Raw genomic sequence first — 17,836 nt, forward strand, 5'->3', positions numbered from 1 at the left:
ATTGTAAAACATTTCCATCTGTGTCCAATGTTGGAAACCATGCATCAAACATACCCTAAGTAACTCCTTGAATCACTCCCAAGCTTCATACAATGTCTGATCCTTTGATTGTCGGAAAAATGTGAAATCATTCATTAACTTGGTATTCATATTTGGAATATTATATCGTAGCAAAACCATTTGAAAAAGATCATTCCAAGATGCCACCGTCCTTGACGACAAAGCGTTCAACCATGCTTTGAAATGATCTCTTAATGAATATGGAAATAGTTTAACTCGCAGGGCATCTTCAAGAACACCCTGTTGCCTAAACGAGTCACAGACTACTAGAAAACGTTTTAAATGAAGTCTTGGATCTTTAGTGGGCAGTCCACCAAACTGTCCTACTATTTGCATCATTTTTTAAATCTCTTTTTTCAATGTAACAAAGAACGAAGAAAAAAAGAAATATTGTTTGTCAGAAAAAAAAAGAAAAACTCACAAATTTTTTTATTCCCAAGACAAGACTTCCTTCCTTTGGTTCTATATTCCTATCCTGAAATAATGAATTGAGTTTTTATAGGCATTTTTTACATCACTATTGAAATAGCCTTTCTAGCTACATTTTCAGCTACTCCGCTCATTTCATAAAGTATTCTGTCTATTTTAACGACAGCTACCCAATACTCGAGAGATCCTTTCCCCGAACCCATACGTGTTTCTATAGGTCTTACCGTAACAGGTTCACCTGGAAATATACGTACCCATAATTTTCCACCATGATGTACATTTCGTTTCATTACGCGGTACCTCGCTCCTATTTGTCTAGATGTAATCCAAACGAGTTCAAGTGCTTGAAGAGCATATCTACCAAAACAAATACGACTACCTTGATAAGATATCCCCTTCATTCTTTGTCTATGTTGTTTACGAAATCGGGTTCTTTTGGGGTTATAGTTGATGGTTGTTTATAAATTCCATCTCTACTACAGAACTGGACATGAGAGTTTCTTCTCATACAGCTCCTCGCGAAAAAAATGACTAAAAAATATTTTATTCTTAATCTTAAGATATGCAGGTAGTTAATGAATAATTGAATTTTCGAATTCTTTTCTTTGCGATTTTATCTTATCTATTAGAAATTTGTATATCCCGTTTGGATCTATTGGATATATATATAAGGAATTAAACACAGATTCTATTTCTAGATAATGTCTTATCTTGGTTTTGTTATAATGTTCTAACGAATCTTTGTTTTGTTTTTTTTATCATATTCATATTAGATTCAAATCGACAATAATTGAACAATCAAATAAAATTAAACTCAAATTTTTGGGGGCGAATATTTACTCTTTTTTCTAATTCAGTTGTCGAGTTAACCCATGACCTCTTAGAATTAGAATAAAAAGAAATGCAGTGGTGTCTGGTTCGTTCTGCCATCCTCCCCGATAAATCATTAGTATTCGTTTTCACTAGAATCCTCCGCATTCACGGGTTCCGTCGTCCCCATCGCTCTCGATTAATGCTTAGGTCTGAGTTCTCCAATGGAGCCTTAATTTAATATTTCTATTTATTTAATAAAATTAAATTAAATTTATTCTTGAGTCAACCTTCTTAGTCTTTATTGACTTAAGTTAAGGCTCTTAATTTTTTCTTTAATGAACAGATATTCATCTAATTATTGATGAATCACTATTGATGCTCTATTACATTGCTCTTTATGAGATTCTTCATAGACCTTACATATTGGAATCCTATATCATTTCATTGTTATTTATGTTTCTCTCTTTCTCTCATCCTTCTATTTATCCACATACTTTTTATTTTGCTTCACAATTTCGATCTATTCATAATCAGATTGGTTTTGTCTTATACTTAATGCAAAAAAAAATTAGTTGCTATAATGATATGACCAATATATCATATCTTGACTAATTCTTTGGGTCTAGATAATTCGAAGCGATGAGTTGGCACCACATTTGAAATATTATCAGTTTCAGCTAATTTTTGGTCTGAATATCTTTGAATTCAGGTCATCCAAAATTGGCACAAAATGTTCTCGAATGGGTCTATCACGGTCATCTATCACCTGACGAATAAGATGATTAACATCCTAACAATTTGGATTATTATTGAGACTAGGACAATTTGGATTATCATTGAGACTGGGATCATTCCCATTTCTAGCCATTTTTCTCATTTCTTTTCACCTTTTTTGCAAAATTCTCTCAATCTCTAGGTCAAAAGGATACTCTTTGTTAGCAGGAATGCCTCTTCTCATACATTGCTGGCAAACCTGTAGAAATTAAATTAAACTAAGTTAAATTAAACTAATGGAATAAAGTAAAATAACTAAACCAAATTAAACTAATGGAATAAAGTAAAATAGCCAAACATTTTTCGTGTGTGAAATGATATGCGAATTATGCAAGTATACACGTTAGATCAAGTAATCAAGTGATAAGTGAGATCATCTCCATAGGGATCGAATTAGGTATAGAAGTGGTTCAGTTATTATAATGAAATTTGATTAATGTTATGAAAAAAACAATAATAAGAATGCAATGTCAATTTAAAGGAATAATGATACGCGCAGTATGTGTAACTGATAAATAATTGGAAATGCTGTGGCAATGCAAGAGTAAAAAATTAATGGCAATTATGAGAATAAATATGCGAATAACAAATAAATGAACAAATAAACAACTAAAAATGCTATGACAAATAATCTACGCCAAGGAATAAGGGACATACGATGTTGATATGGAAGGTTGGGATTACTAAGAATCTACCATTTCTATCAATAATGCCTTGGCAAAATCGTAATCAATCTACTGCTCAAAAGAGTTCTAAAGTGGTTTGCTTCTTTCGAGAGCAGAAGCATCAAGTTAGCTTGCCCGTGTCTATAGGCCTTTAATACGGTACCATGTACTATTTCCTTCTGTATAAACGATGTTTTATGTCTAGAGTCTTCTACAAGTATCTATTGAGTACTTGCTCATATCATTCAATTTCAGTCTAACTAATCCAAACTTTTCAGGATTAAATTAGTTTATGGGCATGATGCACAATCTTCTATGTGTAAGGACTGCACACATACAATTTAAAACTTTTTTTGAATGAAACAGTAAATTAATTCAGATCCATGCTTCAACCATTAAAGAAAAGAAAGGTTTCGTCAAGTAATCCCAACCCTATGAGATTTAACTCATGGGTTGGCAAATAGAATTCAAAACTAAAATATCATTCAACATCATTTTCATCAAATCAATTCACAGAGAAATAGTTAAGAAATAACAGAAGAACGTCGAGAAGATAGCCTTCATGTGTCCAGTTCACACTCCAGCGGCACAGTGTCCTCTGGTGGCTGAGAGGGACTACCTTCATCTTCCTCTTTCTGTCTCTACTCAACCGCTACCCTCTAGTTTTGCCTATGGATCTCCACCCTTATTTCTCCTTTTTGGATTTCCTCCTTTAGCTTTTTACAGGTTTTTTCTCTAGTGTGAGTCCAACAACACAAGATATCTTCTCGTCTTTTTTAGATTTTCTTTTTGGTTTAAAATCCCTTCCTTTAGGGTAGGTGGTTATGAGCCCATGATCTCATGATCATTTTTCTCTATTTTAGGCTGATTTTTCTGGTACGAGTAGAGTTGGGCTGAGACTTGGTCTACATTGAATGTTGACTCAGTCATCTTTCTAGAATTGCCACAGCATACAAGTTGGCATACTGTCTAACCTTTCACCCTGGCAAACCTTCACTCCTTTATTTCTTTCTCTACATCCTGTACCTACCAAACCGCCAAACACAACCCTTCCACATGCAATTAAAAGTGACAAATAAAAATATTTAAGCATTGTCCAAGTTTCTTATGTAATGTTCTAAAAATGCTAAAATAATATCCTAAAATACAACTTTCACCTAAGTATAGACAATTGACCCAATCTAAAGGAATGGATTATAACCCTTTTCAAAAGTTATCAATACGTCCACTAGAGTACTAAGTCAACAAGAACTACTTATCTTTCGGCCTCGCAGTCTAGACCAGTTCAAGGTTAAGGTGTTCACAGATAAGCCATACCAAATTTGGGTTAATTTCCACCTTGATTACTTCCTAGGGTTGTCAGGCCTTGGGTTTCAGTTTTTCCTTTTTTGAAAAGCTAATTCGTTAAGAAAACCCTACACAACAATTAATTATTCATACCTCCACTCGCTAATCCCCCATAGGAGGATTAGATCCCCATGGATCTAGTAAACAGTATAAAATTGGATCAAAGCATGAACATGAAGAATAATTTCAAGAATAAAGTTTAAAAGAAGCCTAATTGTATTGAATTTAAGTGCAGAATCATCACGAAGTTTGAGAATAATTTTAGAATCTGATTTTTTCCCAACAAAAAGTAACAAGAACGAAAATCTAAAACCTAATAAAAGATAAAATCTAAAGACTAGATCTAAAGAGAAAATTATACAAAGTGAAAAGGTGTCTATAACATGTGTTAGATGAGCCTATTTATAGACTTAGAATGGTTGTTGTCCTTAACCTTAGTTTAGCTGATGTTTTCGAGCTTAAAGTTGGATTGTGCGGAAAAAAATGCGCCTTGCTCGTATTAATTTCCCGTACAGAGGCGATGTCGTGACACTTCAGGTCCTGTGTCACGACACCGAGGACAATATGCTCAGCTTCAAGGTGTCTTCAGGGTTATGTCACGACATTCTCAGGCTATATCGCAACATTGAAGGCAATCTTGGACTTTTCTTATTCTGCTCCCTATGTTACGACATCACATGCTCTGTGTTGTAACTTAGCAACCAATATTGAGTTAGTACACCTTCTAATGGTCTTCTGCACACTCAAAAAGTATATCAGCTCACTCATAAACCTTATTTGGCCCCTAAGGTCAATAAAAGACTCAATTTACACATTTATTAAACTTAACTAAACTTACTAAAATGTAATTAAAATGCAACTAAAATGCTTATGTTCAAGCTCCTAAAGTGAAAAATCTAGTTTAATTTGTTACACCTAATTACGATAGATCAAACTCCCCCACATTTATGTCATTGCTTGTCCTTAAGCAACACAAACAAAAATAATAAATAAAAAGAAGACCCTTGAACAAGTATAGTACAAGTGTTAGCTTTGGAGCACATGAATAGGCATTTCATATTCACATATAATCTTGCCAGGGGATATAACTGACTTACCACTTTTGGTATCAAACACCTAAGTTCAGTATATCACAAAGCATACAAGCATTAAGGGTTTCAAATGTAGCAATCCATCAATAAATTATACAAATAATTTGATCATCCTAGCAGAATACAAACAGTTATCAATGTAATTATTCAATATGATTTCTAATTGTGAATAAGTCTAGCTAAATCACATAGGGCTCTTCGACTTGTAACGTTTTGAGGCTTAGAACAGGTATGAATTTCAAGAATAGTAAGCATCAAATAGTTCCAAGCATGAAAATAGTTTCGCACATCATATTGACCCTTATTCTTCCTTTTAGTAACCCTTTCCCATTCACTGTCTTATGTCTCCTTCTCTCAACTTCCTTATTTCTCCACATAAGAAGTCAAGGCAAAATATAAAAATCATGGTTAGCTCACACGTTTTTCTGCACTAATGAACGAGCTTTTCTACTTTTTGTGGCTTTTTCACATTTTTTTGTAATTCCTTGCTACTGGACATGGTGTTGCGACATGAGGTGACCGTGTTGCGACAATGACTCTGTTTTTCCCAACTCTTCAATCTTCAAAGTGCTTCAGGAGCTTGTTAGCCCTATTTTTTAACTTCCTGTAACATTTCAATTAATTGGTCAGCGAAATATACAATTTTTTCAGTTAGTTAAAGTTACATAAAAATGTCAGGTCTTGCTATTAGACTCATCTGTTAGCTCGGTTAGTACACCCTTAAGCACTTCCTGAATTTTGTTTCTAAATGTATTAGTCTAGCACTCATCATGCCATTCTATTCTTCTTCATTTATCTCACTCTCGGAGTTTACCCTTTCAGCCTGTACTAATCACCAACAATTCCTTCCGCAAATCGTAACTATCAATCACTTGTAGATAAGGAACAACCTAACCATCCTAACTTTCATTTTTCGTCCTTATTTTGTAAAAGGTTCAGGAGTTTCTATTTGTATTTGTTATGCATAAAGTGCTTAAATAATTCTTCTCACAAAAATGGTATTACAAGAGTTTCCTTGAACGTTTTGATTAGTGTTCCATTTCGTACCACATAACTTGGATCCTGGTTCCAGAGGCCTTCGAGTTTTTCTATAGGTCATATTACTATTCTATCAGGTGTTTCTCGTAGTAAGCGCATACTCCGTGGTTTTTTAGCCTTATATTTATGCTTACCAGTGGTGTTGTTCAGACAATGCCTACCATGTGGCCATTAGTCCTATCAATGTATATTTTTTCGATCTTCATCAACATCCGGAGGATCTCTGAATCATTAAGCTTTTGGGGCATCAGATTAAGAATTAATGACTTGCAAAAGACAGTCAATTTGAGTATATCCCCCCGAAAGTGCATGTTTATCCTTACTCTTTCTCGCAGGTTTTCTAAAATTTGGGCATTATTCCACTAGATTAACAGTGAATATCATTAGATCCAATTTTCGAAGTAGATCTGTAACGTATCTTGCACACTTTCTCCGTCAAAAGAATCTAACATTGTTGGACAGGTGAGTTCAAGTCCTGATTGCTTGTTTTGTCCGCCCACCATTTTCTCAACTAGTTCTATAGCTTCTTATAATGACATTCCTTCTAGTCCATCTTGGTATTCTTCTATATGTGTGATCCCTAAACTATAATTACATGCAAACCTCTAGAGTATTACATGTGAACCTATACATTATTACATGCGAACCCCATATGTTAGGTTTGTGAGACCCTAAACTATTATTACATGTAAAACCTATCTATTGCATGCGAACTCCATATGTAAGATATGTGAACCCTAAATTGTTATTACATTCGAACCCTATCTATTGCATGCGAACCCCATATGTTAGATATGTGAACCCTATATGTTGTAATGTGTGAGCCTGTATGATTACCATGCAAACCCTGCTAGTAATAATATGTGAACCCATGTGTTTGATTATGCATACCCTATATATGTTAGCATGCGAACCCTACCTATGCGAGCTCTACTTGTGAACTTGTATGTACGTGTTAGCCAAACTAGGACTGTAAATATATGTGAAGATATTGTATATGTGAAATTTGTGTGAATAAATTCATGAACACATGCCATTAAATGTCAATATGAAATATTGAAGGTAGCATCAAATGATGATAAAAAGGCATAACATGCTAAGTATATGTGTATTATTACATGGAATTGGGTAAGGAGGACGAAGGAGTTCCATAAGAGGTAGTGGAAATTTAAGTCCTTACCAAAAGTCAATACTACACGAAGTAGGCAACAATGTCATCAAAACTAGATAAACCGAGATGATAGTTTAAAAAGCCATTCAAAAAATTAGGCAACCGAGATAGTAAGTTCTTATAGTAAAAGTCATCGTTTCAGATGACAAGTGAACGACCATCGTCACCGGAAGTCAAACTCAGGATGGTCAATTATTGTTATGTGTTTTGGAGTGTCGAGCAATGCTGAATGGCAGATAGGATGGGCGGGTGGGAACTTTAAATCATAAATTGCATTGCATCATATATAAATTGTTTATACATTGATTTACTATATGTTCTATGTATTATGCTTAGTTCACTACTATGCTATTAATTACATGTTTTATCGTTTTTCTTCAATTATATATAATGGTTTAAAAATCAGACTCGCACTGAGCTGTCATAAGCTCACTCCCCTTTCTTTATCTCTCAGGTAACACAGAAAATTAGGACTCGAGATGGCATCGAAGGATTAGCAGCTCGCTTTTCATTATTATTCTAGTTTTTATTAAAGATTCCTTTAATCATTTTATTTCAGGTTGTAATTATTAATTATTTCTTACTTTTATATCCTAGATAGAAGTAGTTTAGCTTGTTTATTTTAATGCATGACACTTAGTTAATACTCTATTAATTGCATGCTATCATGGTTTAGAAATCTATTGTTTTAAATAATTATTTTTTGCTATTTTTCAAAATACTTAGAGTTTTGGTAAAATCCTTTCTTAAAAACTTTAATCGATTTTCAAAACCACCACTTTAATAATTTTGTTTTTCTAAAAACAAAAGAGCGTTTTTCATACAAATCAATGCAAACAAAAGAAGGGCTTTACAAAATAATTTCGGTGATCGTATGTAACGCCTTTGACTTAGCCGAAACTCTAAGGTCGGGTCGGGGGTGTTACATAAACATTCAAGGCTCGAGTCTAATTTGTTTTCTATGTTCATAATATATTTTAAGGTAAATTATAAAAATAGTCATCTAATTATTTATGTGTTTCTGTTTTGGCCACTTAGGTTTAAAAATTCTTATTTTAATCACTAGCGTTATCGAAATTTAATATTTTGGTCACTCATCCATTAAATCTTTAATTGTAGCCCTTTTTATTGGCATAATAACAAATTTAGTCCTCCAATATTTTTAGATTCTATCAATTTAGTCCTAATTCTAAAAATTTAACAAATTTGGCCTTCAACTTTACACATTGGTCAATTTAGTTTTACTTCTTAAAAATTCAAAAATAAAAAAAATTTATTTAAAAGATCTTTTTTGAGAAAAATACATAAAATTTTATAAAAATGCATAAAATTATAAATAAATGAATATTTATTTTTCTCCTTTTTTTCTAATATGAAATTTATTTATTAATATAATACTTTTACAAATAAAATATTAAAAAACACAAACAAAACTTAACCTAGTTCAAACTTTTCCCTTTTTTTTTGTTTGCTTTATAAATAATAAATTTTATTATGTGTATGATTATTCCTTAGTCCTCATCAAGGATGACCTTTCCATAAAATATGATATCCTTTTCATAAAAGATATATAATTTTCTCAAATATTTATTTGACCGAATATTAAATCATTATTTAATAATTATAGTGAAACTAGTTCCAATTAGAATTTATATGAAACCCAATTCATATTTTATTTTAAATGGATCCCACATCAAATCTGTACACATATCATTACTAATATTTAACTTTGTCAAATCCAAAAATTGTATAAAAACAATTATAAAGATACAAAACCATCATCAAAAGTAGCAGATTAAGGACAAAATTAAGTAGTAAAATATTACAACATGAACTTCTAGGGGGTGGTACTATGGTGTCTTGAACCTGAAATCTACAAAAAATATATATCGAAATATATGAAAGATGTCTTTTTTTACATAATTTATTTCAATTTTATTTCACATAAATTTGGGGACAAGATAGTTATTACACTTGAATGAAGACACTAAACAAGGGTTGAATTTGCTAAAAATTCTAATGTTGGAGTTAGTGGACCATGAGAAGCTGTTGATGTTGTATAGTGAGGTAGGGGAATTGTTGAACTAGTGCTCTGAAAATAAAAAGTAACAAAATTTTATCAATAGAAACATGAAACAAGTTGCAAAATAATTAAACTTCACTACAAAATCAAACAACCTATATGTGTTCCTACAAAATCAAAAATATATATCGAAATATATGAAAGATGTCTTTTTTTACATAATTTATTTCAATTTTATTTCACATAAATTTGGGGGCAAGATAGTTATTACACTTGAATGAAGACACTAAACAAGGGTTGAATTTGCTAAAAATTCTAATGTTGGAGTTAGTGGACCATGAGAAGCTGTTGATGTTGTATAGTGAGGTAGGGGAATTGTTGAACTAGTGCTCTGAAAATAAAAAGTAACAAAATTTTATCAATAGAAACATGAAACAAGTTGCAAAATAATTAAACTTCACTACAAAATCAAACAACCTATATGTGTTCCTACAACCCCTAGTGTCACGGGCTTAGATTTTTCCCACACAATCCATGCGGCCTTAGGCAGTTTCTTCATCCCAAAAATGCCTAAGTCAACCTAACTCGCACCAAATGAGGATTCAACAGATTTCCTCTAAGGCACCCACGAAGAACAGCGGAAGAACGAAAAGAGAAAAAACTCAAAAGATGAACAAGCCACAAAAAAGCAAGAACACTAGAGAGAAGTTTTGAGTGAATGTTCTCAAAATTATATTACTCACTGAAATTTTTACAATGAGGGGGAGAGGCCTCTATTTATAGTTGAGCCTCTCCAAAATCAACAGTACAAATCAAAGTACATCAATGGCTAAGATTAAAAGCTATCTACAAATCAAATCTCTAAGATTACAGAATCGTATCTTCTAAAGATTACATATCATATCTAGGATTACATATCATTGAAGATCACCTTCCATATTTTCCAAGCTTTGTAGATGGGCCTTCAATCTCTCCAAGAAACGGGCTAGTTCTATTGGGCCAAATGACCTCCTTTGAACACGATGGATAGCACAAGTACGCCATGGTTGTAGGATCCCATGTGCAACCCATGACACTAGAATTCTATCCTATATGGAAGCATTTACGGAGCCTCTTCTTGCTTCCTCTCTTTATCAATCTTGCCCCACAACAACTTTCAACTTGCTTCATCGCTTTACAACTTTTAAGTTCTTCAAGGCATTCTTTTAAGATATGGTGGATCAATTGATTCCATGTTTTCCCTAATCTAAAATTTCTCACTTGAAAGAGGAGACATCACACACGTAAACAAATTTTTGATAGACCTCTCTCTTATAACCAATGAATACATCATCTGAAATTTCATCCATCTTCCATAATATGGTAGAAATTTCATGGAGACATGGGATATTAGTTAAATCCCAAGCCTTACAACTGCAATGCCATTTTTCATGGTCAATCACATACATCAGTCCAACATACTACTTCAAACCTTTCAGCCCCATTTTATCTTACATGATAATAGGAACTATGCTTTTTATTTTGTTCTAATTTTGCAACAACTTTAGGACATAAATACACCCACCCATTCCTTAGACTTTTTCATGTTTTTCTCTACCTCCCCATTGCATAAACCCTCATAGCCTCTAGCCAACTAATAATAGGCCACTGACCTTGTCGGAATTACTACAGTGTTAAAAGCTTTAGAGAAGTTGTTGTCCACAACATCTGAGTGACATTTAGTGTCAAAATATACGCTTAACCAATGTCTTGGGGGTTTACTCAATAAACTTACCTGAGCTTAATGAAATTTAGTATCTATTGTAACTTTACAAGAAGCCCAAAAAGCTAGCTTTAGTTCATCACCAACATGCACTTTCCTCCAAATGGCATAGAAATGAGTTTCTTATAAAAATAATACAAAGAAATAATTACGAAAATTGTATGGAATACAAATTAATTGAAAAAATGGGCCAAAATTTACAGTGAACATGAGTGCCGCGACATTGTTAGGCGGCACCATCCAAACTCTGCCACTAATTATCAACTAATCATGCCATGAGAAAAAAAAGTAATTTATTAAGTGGTGTTGTCTGACACATTAGCAACACCGGTATAATTTTTTTAAAAATATCAATATTTCCTCCTAAATACACTAAAAATTGGGATACAGGATAAAAATTAATTTTTTTTATTTGTAACAACTCTTTTTTTTTCTCATTTTCTTAAACAAGATTTTTTTTCTTTTTTGATTTGCTAAACAACTGGAATTTCCTTTTGGCCAAGGAAGGAAGTATATATAGGATGTTGTGCTGCCTAACAATGTGGCAGCACCTATTAATGATCAATTTTTCTAAAACTTTCAAATCGATATTGCCTGACACATTGACAACACTATTTGATATCAATTTTTTTCTCTCTCAATTTTTTTATTAGGCCTTTTTTTTTAAATAAAGAAAACCCACCGATGTCGCTTGGCAACACCACTATAAAAAAAAATTTCTGTTTTAGTTATTTTTTTACCTCTTTTAAAATAAAAAAATCGGTACCGTCAATATGTCAGGTAGCACCACTATAAAAATATTTTTTTGTATTCATATGGTTTATGTTTCATATTCAAAATATATTGGTAGGTGACGCCAGTTAAATTTTTTTTCTTACCTCAATGGGATTGATGGCTAAGAAAATTTTTGACAAATTTGAGCCTGACTCAACGAAGTAATTGAAATCAGGTGTGACAATAAATCAGTAGTGGCAATGAAAATTAAATTAATTTTCCACGAAAGAACCAAACACATAAAAATCAAGTATCATTGTGTTTGAGAAAATAAATGAAAAAATGAAGTAAAGTTGATCCATTGTAGCTGACAAAACCAACTTGCAAATATTTTGACTAAATCAAGTGTGACAATAATTCATTAATTGCAATGGACAATAAATCAATTTTCCACAAAAGAACCAAACACATTAAAATCAAGTATCATTAAGAAAAATAAAGTAAAGTTAATCCATTGTAGCTGACAAAACCAACTTACAAATATTTTGACTAAATCTTTACCCAAGGCAAAATTTGAAGGATTAAGGGAAAATGTTGGTGTTTCCGTTAAAATAAGACAGAAATGTTATTTTTAATGTTTAAAATATAATTTTATTTTAACTTCTTGTGACATAGACAGGTGCTTGGGATATAGTTGAAGATAAAAGTTTTTGCTATAAATATGTGTAAATTGTTGGGCTAAGACATTCAAGTAGGAAAAGAAAAATAGTTCTTAATACATTTTCTTTTCTTCTTTTTAAGGTTTCCTCTCAAAAAGTTTTTTCCTTGTTTCTTCCCTACTTTCCAACGGTCAAAGTTTTTGACATCGTGGGAATATTTATATTGGAGAAAAAATATCCATTGTATACTAAAATATCACCTGAAACCCTATGACAAATCTTAGTTTGAGCAATGAAAATGGAAGAAATCTTAATCTACTCTTTGCTTTCGGTTCTTATACTATGGGTGGCCACCAAGTTAATCACCTCAACTCACAAAAATCACCCACCAAGTCCTCTGGCTCTTCCGATTCTGGGTCATCTCCATCTCCTCAAAGAACCCCTCCATCGAACACTCTTCACCCTCTCCCAAAAACACGGCCCCATCTTCTCCCTCAAGCTTGGCTCTCGTTTCCTGGTCGTCGTTTCATCACCCTCTACCGTCCAAGAATGTTTCACCGAGAATGACATCGTCTTAGCCAACCGCCCTCGCTTCATCATGGGCAAGTACGTCGGCTATAACTACACCACTCTAGGTCTGGCTCCCTACGGCGATCATTGGCGCAACCTACGTCGACTCTCCACCATCGAGATCTTCTCCTCCACTCGTTTGAACATGTCTTTAGACATTCGTAGGGATGAAGTCAGCCGCTTGTTGCGCCGATTGTACCAGGTTTCCGCCGATGGGTTCGCCAAGGTAGAGCTGAAATCAGTGTTTTCGGAGCTGACGTTTAACATAATCATGAGAATGATGGCTGGGAAACGGTATTTCGGCGAAGAAGCTACCCAGAATTCCGACGAAGGGAGGCGGTTCCGGGAGATGATTAAGGAGCTTTTCGAATTGGCAGTGTCTTCATATCCTGGAGATTTCCTGCCAATACTGCAGTTGGTTGATTACGATGGATACATCAAGAGAATAAAAGATCTGGGTAGTAAAACAGATGAACTAATGCAAGGAATGATCCATGAACATAGAAGCAACAAAGGCGATTTGAACATCAAAAACACCATGATAACCCATTTGCTATCTATGCAAGAATCTCAGCCGGAATATTATACTGATGAAATCATCAAAGGACTCATACAAGTCAGTTGGAATTTTCTAACTCCTTTATTATTTGATTCCTACATGCTTTTTCAGAAATCTCTAGAAAAGAGGAATGATAAGCATCATGAATTTTTATATTTTATAATTATTGAGGATCAGACAAACTGGACTTTGGTGATCGATGATAACATTCCCATTTTTTAATTCATTTCTTTTCTTAGCGTACTTTTTAATTCTTTTCTTCTTCCCAGTTTTGTCTTTTCTTTTATTTTTAGAGTTATAAACTTATCCTGTAAATTTATTATATATTTAGGTTAACAGCTACCATAGCTTTTTTTTTTTTTGAAGTATTTGGTGTTTGATATTTGTATCTATTATATATATATTGAATAAATTTATTATAATGCTTAGAATTATCGGTGGTCTCTCTTCAACTCAAAAATAAGATGATAATGCATTCGAACTCACTTTTTCTTACATTGGTAACAATATCCATACTAATTCGAGCTAAGACTCAATCGACTACTATATATTCAAATATGAGTATAAAATGATAATTAAATTTAAAATTATTAAAATATATATCTATGTTATATTGAGAGATATTAATATTTATTAATAATAATTACAATAATTTTTAATTATGTTTGAACAAAAATATTAATATTTATTTATTAACATCAAATATTATTCTATATATAAATATCCTTTATTTAAGTTGAGATGATTGGGATATACTAAGCTTACATCACATAATTTATTATTGGTTTTAATTTATTTTGGCAGGTCATTTTAAATGCAGGAACTGATACAACAGCAATAACATTGGAATGGGCAATGTCTAATCTGCTGAACAATCCTCATGTGCAAGAAAAAGCTAGAGCTGAATTAGACAAACTTGTCGGTCAAGAAAAACTGGTGGAAGAAGCTGATGTCGCAAAATTACCTTACTTACAAAGCATAATTTCAGAGACACTTCGACTATATCCAGCAGCTCCACTGTTAGTTCCACATTCGGCATCTGAAATTTGCAGTATTGAAGGCTATGAAATACCCAAAGACGCAATTGTGATGGTGAATGCTTGGGCTATTCAAAGAGACCCCAATTTATGGGATGATGCATTAAGCTTTAAGCCAGAGAGGTTTGAGGAAAGCAAAGAGATGAGTGACCAGATTTATAAGTTGATGCCGTTTGGATTAGGAAGAAGAGCTTGCCCTGGAATGGTATTAGTTCAACATGTTTTGGGGTTGACATTAGGGGCATTGATTCAATGTTTTGAGTGGGAACGGGTGAGTGAAAAGAAAATCGACATGACTGAAGGCCAAGGGCTTACTATGCCTAAAGTTCAACCATTGGAAGCCATGTGCAAAGCAAGTCAGTTCGGGAAGAAGTTACTTTGTTTCTGAAGTTGTTTGGGATTAGTAAACATTTTCTTTTTCGTTTTTATAATTTTTCATGAAAAATGTCTTTCATGTCTGTGGCTTTCTGCTGGAAACCTGGTTTTTCATTGCATTTAATGATTTTACCTTTACATTGCAACTTGAGGGCAAAGAGGAGTGTAGAACATATATATATGTTTAAACTATTATAAGCCTCATCCAATTTCTTTATTATTTTAAGATTAAACATATTCATGGATAGAGTTATTTGCTTAAATTTGAAAGTTTTTTTAAATTTTAGAAAGATTTGGATTAAAATATTAGACTCGAAAAACAGGTTTAGATAAGAAAATGATCCATTTAAAATGTGGGTGGAGATTAGGCTTGAACATTCAAGGCCTGAGTCTGACCCGTTTTCCATGTTCATAATATATTTTAAGGTAAACTATAAAAATAGTAATTTAATTATTTACGTGTTTCTGCTTAGGTTCACATAACATTCAACACAACATTATTTACGAGAACTAGAACCATTGTAAGAAATTAAAACAAATGAGAATTATTTACTCAGCATTAAGTTTATCTTTAGGAATTCAACATCACCAAAATGTTCTTAAAGTAATTATAAGCTTAAAAATAAATCTTTATTAGTAAATTGGCCCCTGAACTATACCCCAATTACCATATTGGTCTTTAAAGTCATTTTTGGTAAGTGTTAACTAAATTATCAATTTTATCTCATTTTCCCCAAAAAGTGTATGACATTCAAATGTCATATTTTTTATTATCTGGTATAGTTTTTTTGGGGAAAATGGGACAAATTTAGGTGCTACTTTTGACCAAAAATAACTATGAGGATCAATCAGGGGATTGGGGTATAGTTTAGGGGCCAAATTACTAATAAAACCTAAAAATAATCCTACCACCCTCCAACTTCAACCCACTTCTTCTCGTTTAACTTTTAGCTTCCTATCACAAACCATTTTTGCAACTCTTGGAACTTGGTTTAAAGTAAAAGAAACATACCAACAGCATCCCCTCTTGGAGTTTGTATTGCTATATATGAAAACCCAACATCAAGAAACAAACCAATTCCATTTTCTGGCATAGCAAAAATAGTCCTCTGAGCCAGATATACCGAAAAGTACAGCATTATAGAGAGAAATTGAGAAAGATATTATAATTTAAAATGCAAGATAAATATTTCTCGGCACAGTAAAGAGATTAGTTTGCACTTCAGTTATCACTCTGTAGCGACCGTGGCCAAATAGGCCAATCCTAAAACCCATTGTCATGCCATCCATGAATGATATATAAGGCTTCTTGTACTCTGAAATTTTGCATACTAGAGAATATTATGTGACAAAGACTTGGAAAAAGAACAAAAGATAAAGATATTAACTTCAAATAGCACAGTAATATGCAACATGCAAAGTTAATTTCATCCGATAACCAATAGAGGCAATATTATCAATACATTATGTAAGTTGTATTACATGCGCAGTCAAGAATTTCCTTTCCCATCTCTCTCAAAAGAAGGGGGTTCACATTACATACAACTATTTGATCCCAACCATCTCGAATGTTTGTGTTCACAAGGGATATCATAATTGCATAAAATTAGTACTAGGAGGAAAAAGAACATAGAAAACGGGCGAGGGTTTCAAACTAAGAAGCATGCAAGTAAAATCGGACTCATTTTCTTTTTTCCAAAAAATGAGAAGGATAATTCTTTATTGTCACTGATATAAGCAATCATAAAGGTTTCTAGAAGGTTAATTGTATCATAGTCACAGCAAGAGTATATTCCAAGTTTGGGTAAACATAATAGACGTCTTGTGTGTTGGCTTGATTTTAGCAAATTACAAATGTTTGTGATATCTATAATAGAGAAAAAAAACAACTAAGCACGGTAAGTTTGTAGGTTAGATAGTATGCATTTACAAATGGAAAGGAAAAGAAAAACCTTTGGCACAAGAGGAGGGTTTACGTCCTTATGAATTTCAACAACAACACCTTTAATATCAATTCCTACGATACTCGTGAATGGTTATCCCCAAAAACTCCCTTAACACTAGCAAAATGAAACATAGCCAACAATGATATGTATACACATTTTTCATTACAAACACGAAAAGTTATTTACAAGTATCTTTTCCCAACTAAAGAAGAAGGCGTAATATTTCTTCAACTACCTGCACAAAACGCACACGATGAGCTACCTTCAACTATGTTAAGTATGACTTCTATTTTTAGTCAAATTTGAAAAATAGTCTTTTAGTTAAACTCTGTTTATTTATTTCAGTCAAACACTGATTAGTTTAGATTATTTTATTATTATTTGACATATGAATTTAGCCTAAAAATAGGCTCTTGTACAACTTTAGAAAATACACCCATTAGAGATTAGAACTCATAACACATTTAGAGAATTTTGTGTTTACGTTTTGAGGGTTCTTTGTTTTCGGGTTTTTGGGGTTTAGTTTTATCTTCATCTTTTGTACTCTTCGTTCTTTTGCCATTATAGTAAAATTATCTTTGCCCGTGGTTTTTTATCCTCTTTGGAGGGGTTTTTCACGTTAAATTTGTGTGTTTAATTTCTCAATTTATTCCGCTATTTTTGTTACTTGTTGCTTAATCGGGACGATCCCTAACAAGTGGTATCAGAGCTAGTTCAATTTTCATAGATCAGCCCATTCAGATATGGAAACAACAAGGTTTGAAATTGAGAAGTTCGATGGTGAGACAAATTTCAATCTGTGG

At 32.9% G+C, this 17,836-nt stretch overlaps 1 protein-coding gene across 1 annotated transcript; it reads left to right on the top strand.

The window, feature by feature from the left end:
• Nucleotides 1–12,636: 12,636 nt before the first annotated feature.
• LOC107945349 (cytochrome P450 81Q32) lies at nucleotides 12,637–15,304 on the top strand. Its single transcript, XM_016879311.2, has 2 exons — nucleotides 12,637–13,732; nucleotides 14,480–15,304. Exons 1-2 carry the CDS (start codon nucleotides 12,839–12,841, stop codon nucleotides 15,098–15,100), a joined length of 1,515 nt encoding a protein of 504 aa, XP_016734800.2. The 5' UTR covers nucleotides 12,637–12,838; the 3' UTR covers nucleotides 15,101–15,304.
• The last annotated feature ends 2,532 nt before the right edge of the window (nucleotides 15,305–17,836 follow it).

The sequence above is a fragment of the Gossypium hirsutum genome, chromosome D12 (genome assembly GCF_007990345.1).
Source record: "Gossypium hirsutum isolate 1008001.06 chromosome D12, Gossypium_hirsutum_v2.1, whole genome shotgun sequence".
Lineage (NCBI taxonomy): Eukaryota > Viridiplantae > Streptophyta > Magnoliopsida > Malvales > Malvaceae > Gossypium > Gossypium hirsutum.

Bases quoted from the DNA above. Each gene is read 5' to 3' on its own strand.
- LOC107945349 (XM_016879311.2), top strand. From the start codon at position 12,839: ATGAAAATGGAAGAAATCTTAATCTACTCTTTGCTTTCGGTTCTTATA. The intron at 13,733-14,479 runs GTCAGTTGGAAT...TTATTTTGGCAG, and splicing joins TCATCAAAGGACTCATACAA to GTCATTTTAAATGCAGGAAC.